The 14,266-nt window shown below is 53.7% G+C and overlaps 1 protein-coding gene and 1 long non-coding RNA gene across 2 annotated transcripts in view; one reads left to right on the top strand and one right to left on the bottom strand.

The window, feature by feature from the left end:
* Positions 1-11,715: 11,715 nt before the first annotated feature.
* On the bottom strand, positions 11,716-13,134 carry LOC116636995. The gene is made up of 4 exons (XR_004300407.1): positions 13,061-13,134; positions 12,712-12,803; positions 12,206-12,300; positions 11,716-11,919 (listed from the first exon to the last, which is right to left on the bottom strand). It is a non-coding gene; the product is annotated as an uncharacterized LOC116636995 (long non-coding RNA).
* A 364-nt stretch (positions 13,135-13,498) lies between these two features.
* TMEM158 (transmembrane protein 158) overlaps positions 13,499-14,266 on the top strand; it is a 3,059-nt gene continuing 2,291 nt past the window's right edge. Inside the window, exon 1 of the mRNA XM_032412131.1 lies at positions 13,499-14,263. Coding sequence (XP_032268022.1) covers positions 13,499-14,263 — 765 coding nt within the window. The remainder of the gene's footprint in view (positions 14,264-14,266) is intronic.

Below are 14,266 nucleotides of genomic sequence, written 5' to 3'. Positions count from 1 at the left end.
ACAGTGTTGCCCTGGCAAGTGGGGGCATCAGAGGCCTCGGAGGGGGGAGGAGATGAGAGATGAGAGGGAAACGGGCTGGAAAGAGGATGTATGTTTTGCTTTCATAGCAGGAGGAGCAGCGTGTGTATAAAGGATCCAGACCAGGCTGAAGGCAAAGGGGTCCTTTCAATGTGTCTGGGCTCTGCTGAACTGGGTCTGGGAGTCAGCTCCGCCCAAGCTTTGAGCCAATGGCTCTTTGGAATAAGAAGGGATCAGGGCAGGGTGAGGTGGGGTGATATCTTGCAGGAAAAACAATAGCACAGAACAGAGACTGGGAATCCAACAGGAATCGGGGCCACAGGCAGGCAGGAGAAATTAAGAGCCCCCAGAATGCCTAGAGACATGGCAGAGACATCAGATTGCCTATGATACAGGGACAGGTTTTTGAGGTGATTTTAATAAAATCCAAAATGACAAGTTGATACCAACACATGGAAGCATTTGGGGGGGGGGGCGGGCAGGTTGATCTGTGAGTGACAGAGGGTCTCCAAGCTGTTGATTCTCATGTGGCTGGCGACACCTTCCTCCCTAGCTCTGCACCCTACCCATCACTTTCATTCATCCCCTCTGGGGCCACCCAGCCCCTCCCGACACCCTCCTCCCCTCTAGGACCCCCACCCCCATACCTCCCTTTCCCACTGGGATTGCAGCCAACGGCAGCCTGAGGCCACGTGACCCACTGTCCAGGAGCCAGGCAGAGAATCTGGGGGTGGGCATGGGGGGGACCAGCACCTTTACAGCACAGGGCGGGGGTGGGGGGATGTCTCATGGACAAATGGACACAATGACATCTTAGCAAGTCGTACCCAGATAGCACAGTGTCCTAGGTAGCATTTGGTACACTCCAAATATGAAACCCCATGAAGTGCGCGCTGCTTCACACTCGCCTCACCAGCCTGCAAGGTGCCAGACAGATGCTCGCATGACGCTGAAGATGGTCACCGCGAGCCCAAACACTCCTGTGCTTGGCTTCCATTTCCTGTCTGGCATCTAGGAAACGTGTCTTGCAAATCAGTCGTCTCAAGGAGCTAAGGTTGCTGAAGACCCCGAGGCGATGTTTTGAAACTGTTGTGCTCTGAAGTAGCCTGGAATATACAAAAAAGAAAAAAAAAAATCACAGAAAGTATTTTTGGCTCCTGTAGTTCCCAAACACCGGAACTCAAAACCTTGTGCAGCCATCACCTTGATTAGCTGCTTAAAAATACGGATGCCAGGTCTTCGGCCCCGGAGATTCTGGTTCCATATGCCTTGGGTGAGTCTGACATCTGTGTCACTATCGGATTCCGGTAGGCAGCCAGAAATGAAACTCCCTGACTTAGACCATTACGCTCTGCACTTGAGCGTATTGCTGACCAGAGATCAGTTGGAAGGGGGGCAAGGATCTCTGAAAACAAGGTTCCCAGGTGGGGAAGGGCTGTATACCCACCCAAACCATCTTCGGGTTTGTCATGATGCAAGAGCGGGGTTAAGCTTTCAGTAGAGTAGGTGGAGTGGAGTAGGTGGGTATTCCTAACCATTTATTCGTTCTCTTCCTTCCCGTAGGGCTTTTGACACAAGGAGGGCGGATCTGCACACCCTACCCCCAGCCACTTAGGCATTTGATGTTCATTAACCTTAATTAGTAAAATTAATCATGAAGCCTGCGGCGCAGGAAGGTCTATTTTTGTTTATGATATATGAACCTTCCCGACACAGGTAGCGCGCATTCTAAAGAAAAGCTCGGATTTTGGTCAAATTCTTTAATAAAGTACAAGAGGAGCAACGAAGTCTGGACGTTTTGGGTTTTGTCCAAACCTTTCAGGCCCCCTCACCACCGCCTGGTTGTTACGGTGCTCAGATGGGAAGGTTACCCTCTCCTTGCCGCTCAGCCCAGTTTAATTAACACCTACCCTTCGGTCCCCAACATCCTTTTAAACTGGCTGCTCTCTGCCCAGATAGACTTTTACACCTGTCTTAGCAATTCTGGGAGAGATGCTTTGAAGTGCCTTTTCCAAAATCCCCTGTTAATGATCTGGTAATTATTGCAGTGACTTTTCAATGGGGTGTGAAGCGCTCAGCTAGCTGGGGCCAGGAGAATCCCAAGGCTCCAGAAGGAGAGACAGAGCAAGGGAGAAAGGGGGAAAATCCCAAGTCTGGGGCTGCCCCAAAGTCACAGGGGTGGCCCTCTCTGGCCTGAGAAGGGGCCCTGCCTGAGGCTGGTGCGGCCACCAGGAGTTCCCATTGGCAGGTGAGACAATGGACGTCCTGGGACCAATCTGACTATAGAATGTGCGGAAACTACATGAATGACCCCCAACCCCTCCAGTACCTCAGTGGGCAAGGCCAAGTCCCACGGCTGACTCCAGGAGCCCTGCTCCTGCGCGCAGGCTCCTATCTTGCCTCCATCCCCTCCCCCTTCTCTTCACAATCCACACCCATTTTAAGCAGTCAGGGCCAAGTCCAGGGAGGGCGAGCCAGAGCTGTTGACTGATGCTGTCCCCCTGTGCCAGCTGCTGGGGCCAAATGAGGTCCAGCTGTACAGGGCACCCTCGACATCTGGAAGTCAAGTATACCAACCATCTCCACCCCTGTGCTCCCCAACATCCTGCTTCCACTTGGGGCCAAGACAGGGCATGGGGTCTCTCACAGTCTGACCACCTCTCACAACCCAAGGAGGCTGCAAAACACAATGTGTCCTGACTGGCCCAAGTCCTCACAATGTCCGAGCTGGCCTTCTGTCCCCACCCCAAAAAAGAACACAAGCCTAATGGAGAACTGGCATGCCAGGCCCTAAAGACCCATTTGGCCACGGAGTTTTATGGAGCAGAGGACATCCTCGGGTGCCGGCCCCTTGTTTTTCCAATGAGACACCACAGGACTCAGGAAGGTGCCTGGACGTGCTCAAGATCAAAGCCTCATCAGGGAATGTCAGGGCTGGGACTAGAACCAGGTCCCCTGAAGCTTCTCCACCACTGTGGCTTTCCCACCAATGACCACCATTAGTCTGAGGTCTTCATATTTGCACATGTTGGCTTGGCCTCCCCCACCCCCAACAGAGAGCGAGGGCCCTGGGGCAGGGACAGCTAGGTCAGCCGTGCCCTTGGCCATCTCTGACATGCCCTTGGCACAGTGGTATCTGATTACAGGTGCCAGTGTGTTGATGATCCTTGATCTGGCTTCTGGGGCCCTGCACTCCAGCCCCTGTTGGCTCAGCCCTGCCCCCAGTGTGGCTCCCAGTGCTGGCACCTCCCCTGGCCCGAAACCATGGGAGTTGCCCTGGTTAGTTGCTGGAAATCATCTGTGCAAGCCACAGGCCCCCATCTTTAGTTCAGCAAACCCAGCTGATGGGTGGTCTAGGATCCCCTTCTCTGCTTCTCTGGAGAAACTGGGAAGCCGATGCCCCGGGCATAAACATTTTTATGTAACTTTTTCTACCTCCAATAACGATAGAATAATGTGCGACAAGATGCTGAAAACATTCTTCACCAAAATTCCTCTCAGGAAGAGTCTTTCATGTGTTCAGAAGAAATTCTGAAATGGCCCAAGCTAGAGGTTCTGAGTGTGCTTCCAGACCAGTGGCATCAGCCTCATCCAGAAATCACCTGGGACCTTGTTAGAGATGCGGATTGTCAGGTCCTACCCCCACCTTGCTGAATCAGAAGTGCTAGGGTGGGGCCTTCCAGGAGATTCTGGTTCAGTTAAGATCTGGGAAGCCATCTGTGGTGGAGGTAGGGAAGCTCAAGGACACGATCCAGTGGCAAAAACCAGGGCTCAGCTGCCTTACAAAGAGGAACGGGTCTGGTTACCTGCATGGCTCTAGTCAGGGGAGTCCCAGGATGAACTGGAGGGCGAGGGGAGGAGCTGGGAAAGAACCGGATTGCTCTTCATGACAGAAGGGAAGGGATTTTGAGGTTCCCTGAGGACATCTAGAGGGGAAGAGAGTGAAGACAGTGGTCTGGGTGCCACGTGGGAAAAGGCGAGAGTGAGACCCCCCATAACGGGGAGTATATTGAGGGACTGTCCACGGAATCACAAGCCCTATGCAATGCGACCTCCCCCCAAACTGCACAAAGCGTTGGTAACAATCATACAAACGACCATAAGCGCTTGGGGGTTCTAAACACCTTGGACACCGTGAGAGGGGCTCAGGTCAGCCTTGACACCATGCTAGGCAGAGAATCTGTAGAAAGAACTGTCATGGCCGCACAGTCTTTCACAGTGGTCAACATTTCTGCATTTCCATAACCATCCCCTTATTTGGGGACAACTGGTTTGGTTTCCAATTTTTTGCTCTCATAAGCAACGAAACCAGAGGGGCTGAGCCATGCTTGGCTAGGGTGGACAGGGCTGGGAAAAGAGGCCCGGCTCCAGGGTAGTGCTGGGGTTTTCCGTGGAGAGGTTCACAGCCCCCATCACCGAAGTGCAAAGCGCAGAGCAAACCCAGACACAATCAAGATGGCGACTGCCATCCAGGGGGCCAGTCTGGGTGGTGAGGAGAGAGCACAGCCAGCTCTGGGGGTCCTGGGGGCCACCCAACTTTAGGCAGGTAGTGACATGGGGGTTCTAATACCATGTGAGGGGACTGCAGGAGTCTGGCCAGCAGCCTAGGTACCAGAAAGCATGACCCAATGGCCCCGCTGGCCTTACTTGGACCACGGGCTCCAAGTTCTTGCCTACGCCCATGGACTTCTTCAGGACTCGAGGCTGGAATAGGTCCAGCCTGGGCTTCCAGCTCACACCTGGGTCTCATGGGGCCTGTCCCAGGTCCTAGGCAGAGCTGGAAGGAGCAAGGCTTAATTGCATCAGCACGGAAGCCTGCCGAGCGAGCCGACACTCTCAGCCCCTGCAATCAATCCTCCACCCTGTAAATAGAGTTAGAAGCGCGACTCCAGCAATTATCAAGCCCATCATTTTCCTCCTCTTCGCTAAGTAAATTAAAAAGTCTTTCTGCTCTCACTTTGCAACCGGCCCTCATTTTTAAAGTGTGACTGTTAAAGCATTGCAAAGGACCAGACTTCGAGAAAGAGGTGCCACATCTGAGGCCCAGTCGGCCAAGAGGCTTGGCTTCCAGCCCTGGTTTTGCGGCCAATCAGTTTGTGCAAGGCCAGCACCCCTCTCTGGCCTCAGTTTCCCCATCTATGATGAATTTGGACTGGATGGCCTCTGGGATGCTTTCCAATCCTCATGGCCATGGGATTGCAGGTTTGCTTGATTGCTAGGGATGGGTCCGTGTAGACAGAAGTTCGCCTTCTTTTCAATCAGGACCTGACCCTCTCTCTGTATTTCCCACGCACAGTGATGAATCCTTGCAGGTGCAAATATACCAATTTTCATAGTAGTGGAAGAGCAGAGGAGGAGCCCCATTCCCACGTTTCTGGAAGTAAACCAGAAACATACTTATCCCGCACAGGCCCTGAACTAATTGTTCTACAACAATGACTTCTTTAACCTGCACAGTAGCACAGTTATTAGGCCCATTTCACAGACAAGAAAACTGAGACACAGCAGTGTCAAGTAGTGCATCCAATCCAGGTCTGTGCGGCTCCCAAGGCCATGTTCGTAGCCACAGCTCTCTCAAATAGAAAACCTGGAGACATTAGTAGAAAAAGAACAGATAGACCAAGGAGATAGGCCACCTTAACGCGAAGGGAATGCCAGGCAAGACACCTGCCTGAGTGTACCCAGGCAAATGACAGATGTCCCCAAGCACGTGTGAGCCGAGTGGGATGTGTGTGGTTAGAAGGCATGCGAGTCTTTGATAAATGTGTTCCAATGTGCCTGGCTCTCTCAAAAATGGGCTCCCGCTTCCTCCATCTCCTCCCTTCCTCTGGAAATGGAACACCAATTATTTTATTTGAAGAGAGTGTCTGGTGGTGTTTAGAAGCAGCATGAAGTAAATTTGTGTGATGCTCGTTAGTGGCTGATGGGGAACATCCAGTCGCCTTTGCTCTGATGACCCAGCTCTGTCCCCCAGGTTTTCCATACTGAAAACCTCAGAATTTACAATTCGAACTGCTAAATGGCATTCTAATTTTTCAGAAGGTGGATAAGAGAACCACAAAATATCACTTGCTTTAGGGGTTGTCTTTTCCCACCCCCATCAAAAAAAAATTACTTTTATTACCAAACAATGTTTTCTGAAAATAGTGTCAGGTTGGTCTGACAGATGCTGACCCTGGACGTGTTTCACAGAAACTACTCTGCTGTCCCCATCAGTGTGGTTTTGTCGATATCCCCAGTCTTCTTTATCTTTCTCTTGAATATCTCTCTGAGTCATTGATAAATACATTATTTAAAAATCCATCAATGTCGGGGCGCCTGGGTGGCTCAGTCGTTAAGCGGCTGCCTTCGGCTCAGGTCATGATCCCAGGGTCCTGGGATCGAGCCCCACATCGGGCTCCCTGCTCCGTGGGAAGCCTGCTTCTCCCTCTCCCACTCCCCCTGCTTGTGTTCCCTCTCTCACTGTGTCTCTCTCTGTCAAATAAATAAATAAAATCTTAAAAAAAAAAAAAAATCCATCAATGTCAAACCCAGAGGCTCTCGGGTAACCTCAGGAGCCCCAGGCTGGATGTCTGCCCAGCCAAGCGGTCCCTGCCGAATCCCAGGTTCATGGCACCTGCTCCGTACCAGGCACCCTGGTGACCCTGGAGGCTGAGCAATGCATTTGGAGAACCGGAATCCGGAGCTTCATCATTAGGGATGCACTGGATTGAAGAAACAACCTCTAGCATTTTCAGTGTCGGTGGGATTTATGAGTTGGGACTGAATGCAGGGTAGATGTACTTGGAAGGCTGAAGAGATGCAGATGAGCCGGCTTTGCTAGCGGCCCAGCTTTCCCGCACCTGCTTCCTCATCAGTAAAACGGAACGATACCCTCCAACTCACAAGGTTGTTGGTGACGGCGGGGGCCATTGAGCAGGGCTGTGATTAAGAATGAGGGGTGCCTGGCTGGCTCAGTTGGTAGAGCATGTGACTCTTGATCTCGGGGTCATGAGTTCAAGCCCCACATTAGGTGTCGAGTTTACTTAAGAAAAAAAAAAAAGAATGAGATGGTCAGACAAAGTTCGAATCTTATTCCACTACTGTGTGACTCTGTAGAAGTGACTGAATCCCTTGGAGACTCAGTTTACCTCATCTGTAAAATGGCCATAGTAATCTCTTCCTCAGGGGACTGTGGTGAGGATGAATTTCAAGTCCTCGACACAGCGCCTGCCACACAGTGTCTGTTAGGGGACAACTGTCATCTGGTGAAGGTGCCAATGTCAGGCCAAGCCCAGAAGAGGTGCTCGAGCGCTCAGCAGGCATTCCTTTCCCCCTTCAAATCCTTTCACGCACGTACCACACGAGCACCATTTTCGTCCTCCTGGGTCTCTTTTAGACACTCCATCTTACCATAGCAGAAGGCTCCCTCTTCCCTCCACAAGTCCTTGCTGAAATCTTCCCAGAAACCCAGCATGATGCTCGGGTCTCTGGATAGAAAAGAAATACCACGGGTGCCTGGGTGACTCAGTCGGTGGAGTGTCTGTCTGCCTTCGGCTCGGGTCATGCTCCCAAGGTCCTGGTATCGAGCCCCACATCGGGCTCCCTGCTCGGCGGGGAGTCTGCTTCTCCTTCTTCCTCTGCAGTTTCCCCCACTTGTCTCTGTCTCTCTCTCTCTCTCTCGTGTCAAATAAATAAATAAAATCTTTTTTTTAAGATTATTTTATTTTATTTTATTTTATCTTTTTTTTAAGATTTTATTTATTTATTTGACACGAGAGAGAGGGAGAGAGGGAACACAAGCAGGGGGAGTGGGAGAGGGAGAAGCAGGCTCCCCGCCGAGCAGGGAGCCCGATGCGGGGCTCGATCCCGGGACCCCAGGACCACGACCTGAGCCGAAGGCAGACGCTTAACAACTGAGCCACCCAGGCGCCGCATAAATAAATAAAATCTTAAAAAAAAAAAAAAAGAAATACCAGCAGTGGCCCTGCCCACCCTGAGTCCGGGGTGCCCACAAGCAAACAAAGAACGCACCAGACAGAATTAAGTCCAACTAACAGCCTGAAGCCGGCAACAGCAGCCTTGTCCCCGGACAGCCTGGAATTAATTGCCAAATGAATTGCACGGGCTGTAATTGTTGCTGGGGTTCTGCGGAGACAGACCCACAGCAGTCAGGAAGATTAAATGTCCACGCCCTGGAGATCTGGCTGAGGCACCCAGAAAGATCACGAAGCCTCATGCAAGCAGAGGGCACAGGATGGTTAAGGATCTCATCTGCGAACACTGGGGCTTCAGCTGCTCCTGCGACCGGTCCTCGAGTGTCCCATCCGAGGAATGGGATTTCTCAGGGATGCAGGCATGAATAGTATTCTTCCACCATTCCCTGGTGCGGCCCTCCCCACCCCAGCCCCTGACAGACACCGACCTTCACCAGTGACTCTGATGTGGCTGAGCCACTTGTTTCCAAGCCTTTCTCTTCTCTGTCCTATTTTTACAATTCTTTTGTGGCTCTTGCTTATTTCTCAGTCTAGAATGTGTGGGAACAATATCTTAATTCCACCCACATAATAGGAGAGGACTCACGAGTTACTGTACCTGCAGCACTCTGAGGCCATGGGATGAAAGGAATTCAAATAACCCAAAGAGATCTTTTTGTTAAGTCTTACTTCACAGGCGGTATGCGGGAAAAATTAGCTGACGCCGGGGAGGGGCGTCGGAAATGAAGAGAATGAAATTACATGCACCATTGCTAATTATTTTCTTTGAAGTCCTCGATGCTTGTTTTCTACCAATACAGTCCATGTAGAAAAACTCGCTCTCTGGATTTTAGGAACAAAACAGAGATGTCTGAAAGTCTTCCATTTGTCTTATAAAAATCACAGGACTGGGGGAAAGGGAAGGAGCCTCATTTGCCCTTCTCCCTCACATCCATAGAAGGAAGAGCTGGGCTCATCTGGAATGTTGCTAGTAATTCGGTTTGCACTGGCAAGTGCCCCTCGGCTTGTGCCCAGCAGCAGGGCTTGTGAGATCGGTTCAGCCTTCCACACCAGACTCCGCCCAGCCAGGTGGTTCCCCGGTGGGGCCTCAGCCCTGTGCAGGGGCAGGTGCGCAGGCTGGTAGGGACACAGCAGTCCTTGTTGCTGGGGCATCGGTGTGGCTCTGTCCATCTCAACTCCCTAAACCCCACCCACAGCCTGCTGGCCAGACCCGCAGTCTTTTGAATTCACTCATTCGCCAACTATTACTGAGCATCTACTCTGTGCCACATACTGTTCCGCGGAACAAAATAGATAAAGCCCTGCTTTGGGGGAGGCAGGCATCCCAATAAAGAGACATTAAACAAAGAAGAAAGATGGACAGCGTGTCAGCAGACTGTGAGTACTAGGAAGATGTGCGGAACAGCGCACGGGAAGGTAGTGACGGGGACAGGGGCGATGGGTACTGTTTTACACGAGTGGTCAGGAAGGGCCTCCCTGGGGAGCTGCCTTTGCAGCAGAGAGCTGAGGGAGACATGGGAGCAAACAAAGGAAATGTCAGAAAGAACAGTGTCCGGGGCAGAGGAAACAGCAGGGGCAAAGGCCTTGAGTTTGGCTCAAAAGCAGAGTTTGCTCCGCGTGTTCCAAGAACAGCAAGGAAGCCAGTGTGCCTGGAATAGAGCCGGCGAGGGGAAGGGAAAGTGGTAGGAGATGGATCCGAGGGCGGGTGGGGGGGGCCACACACAGCACAGGAGCAGGTCTCTGCCTGTAGCTCAGGCAGCACTCTTAACCAGCCAGCTTGCTCAGTCAGCAACGGCGTGTTGCGCACCCCATGCCCCTGGCTGGCCCTCCCGGTCCCCTGCCGGAGGCTGAAGGAAAGAGTGCAAAGCAGTAACAGTTGCAAAAGGGGGTGAGACTTTAGTATAATTATCTTTTTTTTCCCCAGAAGTAATAGCTGCACATTTTAGAGAATATGCCAAATGGAATAAAGGATGACACAGATACAGAATATTAAAGAGAGCAGGTAACTGGGAGTATCATTGTTTCCTGTTTTCCAACCTTCATATAACGTGGTTATAATGTAATATATGAATAAGTTTATAACATATGATATATGTTTTTAATGTTTTTAGATACGTAACTCTTTTATTATTCTGTGAAGATAATAAAACATACAGATGAAATTTTCCCTTATTTAATGTTGCAAACCCATGTTACTGTTTATATATGTTACAAACCCATATTATCATATATGGTACAAACCCATATTATCTCATATAAAAATACTGTATAGCTGATCGTGAATTAGGTGTGTAAGTCCAACAATGTATCCCTCTGTTAAAAAAAAATTATCCCAAACTTCAGCATCCTATGTTGTTTATCCTGAATGATCACAGCAGGATTTTGTCAACTGAACTGAAGGACTGGGAGAAGGAGATCATTGCGTGTCTAAGACAGCACTTTGGGGGGTGCCTGGGTGGCTCAGTCATTAAGCATCTATCTTCGGCTCGGGTCACGATCCCAGGGTCCTGGGATCGAGCCCCCGCATCGGGCTCCCTGCTCCGCGGGAAGCCTGCTTCTCCCTCTCCCACTCCCCCTGCTTGTGTTCCCTCTCGCTGTGTCTTTCTCTGTCAAATAAATAAATGGAATCTTTAAAAAAAAAAAAAAAAAAGACAGCATTTTGGACTCAGTTTCCAAAACAATTTTCACCTCTTAGAAAACAAGTATTCAAGGATGGAAACTTCAGAGAAATTAAGAACAAATCAACTGAGCGAATTTCAAATATGGAAAAGAGTATGGCACAGAATATAAGCCATATTTTATATGTTATAACATGTTCATATGTGTTTATAAAACATGCATCTTTTTTAGAAAAAGATTTTATTTATTTATTTGAGAAAGAGAGAGTGCGGTGGGGGGGGGGGGGGGAAAGGGGGGGGAAGAGCAGAGGGAGACGCACTGCGTGTGGGGCCTGACTCGGGGCTCGATCTGACGACCCTGAGATCATGACCTGAGCTGAAATCAAGAGTCAGACACTTAACCGGCTGAGCCAGCCAGGCACCCCAAAACAGGCATCTTTATAAAGAAGCTCAACTGAAAATTTTTCTCAAGATAAAACAGACTTGCACCATATACTCTCTTAACTTCTGTTAAAAGGAGGAGCCCAGCCTCCGCACGCTGAGATGCCCCTAGTTCTGAGCCTCTCCCCTGTGCTAGGTACTTTTCTTGTTGCTGGTAACCCAGCAGCAAACAGGACGGAAAATAACTTAATTTTTATCTTTTCTTCCCAAATTCCAATTGTCCAAAAAGACAGCAAATCAATCTAGAAAACACATGCTTAATTGTCCCTCTGAATGAGGGTGAAGGTTTCAGAGTCCATGGCACGTGCTGGAAAAGTGGGCAGAAGGCGGGTTGCCAGGACACGGGGCTATGGTGGTACTACTTTGCAGCAAACTACTTGGCGCCCCCCCCCCCCCCGCAATAGATCTTTGTCTGCTCCCTCTCTTGCTGCCTTCCCTGCTGCCCAGACAAAGCCAGGAAGCCCCCACCCATGGCTGAAACCCTAGAGAGTGTCACCCACTGCTGTACACAGTGTCCAGGCTTGGAATGCACCCCTTGAAGGCTGGGCCTTGCTCAGCCCTTAGATGACCTGACGTTCTTGGGCTGATCACTAGCCACACTGCTCAGTCCCTCTACTTGCCGTCAACAGATTCTGCTCCTGACACGCAAGGCTTGAAGGTAGAGTCATGTTTAATAAAAGCATGAAAAGGCACATTGTTCTTTCTGAGAGCACCACTTCCCAGCAGAAAAGGCGTAAACAAAAGGGGAGGCCCATCCCCTCCGGGAAACTAACCATTTCTATAGAAAGCAAGGACCATTTCAGACAGCCACTTCTGGCAGGACCCGTAGTAAGCACATCATAGCAGCCTCCACCACGTGCGCACTTCTGTGGACAGACAGACAGACAGACAGACACTGCGTTGGGCATATTTATCATAGCACCCCTCCTAGACAGGTACCACTGACCCCCACTGTTCAGATGGGGAAACCAAGGCCAAGTCAGAATAATGACTTGCCCAGCTCCAAAGAGGCCAGGTATGTTGGGATATTTTGAGGCTGTGTTCACATCTTTCTCCCCCTGGTTTTACTCATTGTTAGAAATAATGGACAAAGCTTCCAGAAACGTTATCAGCCATAATGCCTAGCAGTGTAGCTCGGATCAGGAAACTTACCTCTGTGAGGGCCATTTTGTTGGCTGCTTCTTGCATGTCCCTCCACCCCTTCCGTCTCAGATTCAGGAATAGCTGGTGCTCACGGAGCACAGTGGCTTCAAACCATAGGAACATTCCCTTAGAGGGGCTCGGTGACCTCCCCCCGCCCCAAGTGTAAGAGGCCAAATTACTAGGAAAGTGTTTTTAAAATATAAATCCGATCGTGGCTCCTTATTCTTGACAGACCTCCCCCAACCTGCTATCCTAACGGGGATGAAGCCCTTCACACGGCTTCTACAGACAAAAGCTCCGGAGGAGCGGTTTCCTGGGAGTGAAACTTCCCATCGGGACCCCTGGAGGCTCCCGTTCCCACCAGCCCCACCGGCCCATCTCCACCCAAAACTCCGTAGAGTTCTTGGCATTTTCCTCAGGGTGCCGCTTGCCCTGAGAGGAATACCAAGTGGCTCTCCTGTGTCGGAGGTGTATTAAAAAATAAACTCTGCAGATTTGAGATGTGAGATTTCTACCGTGGAAAGGTAGAAAGCCTAGTGGCCCGGAGTCCTGGTTCTGGCTTGTACGGTGGCCTCAGGGTGTCTTCTCTCGGCCTCAGTTTCCCCTTCTGTAAAACGAGAGGGGTCCCGGTGAGCACTGAGGCGAGACCTCGCAAGCTCACCCCTCCCGCGTGACTCGGGGATGGTCTCCCTCCCAGGACGCAGTTCTCCCACGGCGCCTCCTCCCCCGCGGAGTCGGACGCGTGGGCCGGCTCCCCCGGCCGGGCCAACCCCCCACCCTCCCCACCCCGCCCCGCCGCTCCTGCGACCCCCCGCTCCGCCCCGGGCCCGGCCTCGCGCCCGCCGCACGATCCCAGCCCCGCACCCCGCGCGCGTCCCGCCCGGCCCGGCGCGTGGAAGCCCGCCCTCCCCCGAGTCTCGCAGCCGGGCGGGCGGAGGGCGGAGGGCGGAGGGCGGGGCGGGGTGGGGCGGGGCGCGCGGGAGGCGGAGCCGAGCCGGGGAATCCTGCTCCGGGCGAGCGCCGGGCCCTGCAGAGCAGCCCGGCCGTCCGAGGGCCCCTGCGCCGGGGGCGGCGGGGAACCCCAGACGCAGCCGGGCCGGGAGGGATCCCCGTGCCGGGCGAGCCGCCGCCGCCGCCGCCGCCGCCGCCTCCGCGCCGCCCCCGCGGGCTGCCAGGTGCCGGGCGCGCCCCCACTCCGCCCGGCCGCCAGCTCCCGTGGTCCCGCCGTCCGCTCGCCAGCCCGTCGCCCGTGCGCCATGCAGCCGCCGCCCGCCCCGCGCGCGTAGGCGCCCGCCGCAGGCCATGCTGCTCCCGCTCGCCGCGCTGCTGGCCGCCGCCTGCCCGCTGCCGCCGGCCCGCGGCGGGGCCGCGGACGCGCCGGGCCTCGGCGGGGCGCCCCTCAACGCCTCCGTCAACGCGTCGTCCGCGGGCGAGCCCGCCGCCCCGCGGCTGCTGGCCTCGGCGGCTCCCGGGCCCCCCGAGCGCCCGGGCCCGGAGGAGGCGGCGGCGGCGTGCAACATCAGCGTGCAGCGGCAGATGCTGAGCTCGCTGCTCGTGCGCTGGGGCCGCCCGCGGGGCTTCCAGTGCGACCTGCTGCTCTTCTCCACCAACGCGCACGGCCGCGCCTTCTTCGCCGCCGCCTTCCACCGCGTCGGGCCGCCGCTGCTCATCGAGCACCTGGGGCTGGCGGCGGGCGGCGCGCAGCAGGACCTGCGCCTCTGCGTGGGCTGCGGCTGGGTGCGCGGCCGCCGCCCCGGCCGCCTCCGGCCCGCCGCCGCCGCCGCCGCCTCCGGGGCGCCCACCGCGCTGCCCGCCTACCCCGCAGCCGAGCCCCCCGGGCCGCTGTGGCTGCAGGGCGAGCCGCTGCACTTCTGCTGCCTGGACTTCAGCCTGGAGGAGCTGCAGGGCGAGCCGGGCTGGCGGCTGAACCGCAAGCCCATCGAGTCCACGCTGGTCGCCTGCTTCATGACCCTGGTCATCGTCGTGTGGAGCGTGGCCGCCCTCATCTGGCCGGTGCCCATCATCGCCGGCTTCCTGCCCAACGGCATGGAGCAGCGCCGGACCACCGCC

The sequence above is a fragment of the Phoca vitulina genome, unplaced genomic scaffold (assembly GCF_004348235.1).
Source record: "Phoca vitulina isolate PV1807 unplaced genomic scaffold, GSC_HSeal_1.0 scaffold13, whole genome shotgun sequence".
NCBI classification, from domain to species: Eukaryota; Metazoa; Chordata; class Mammalia; order Carnivora; family Phocidae; genus Phoca; species Phoca vitulina.
This window is presented reverse-complemented; position numbering and strand designations above follow the sequence as displayed.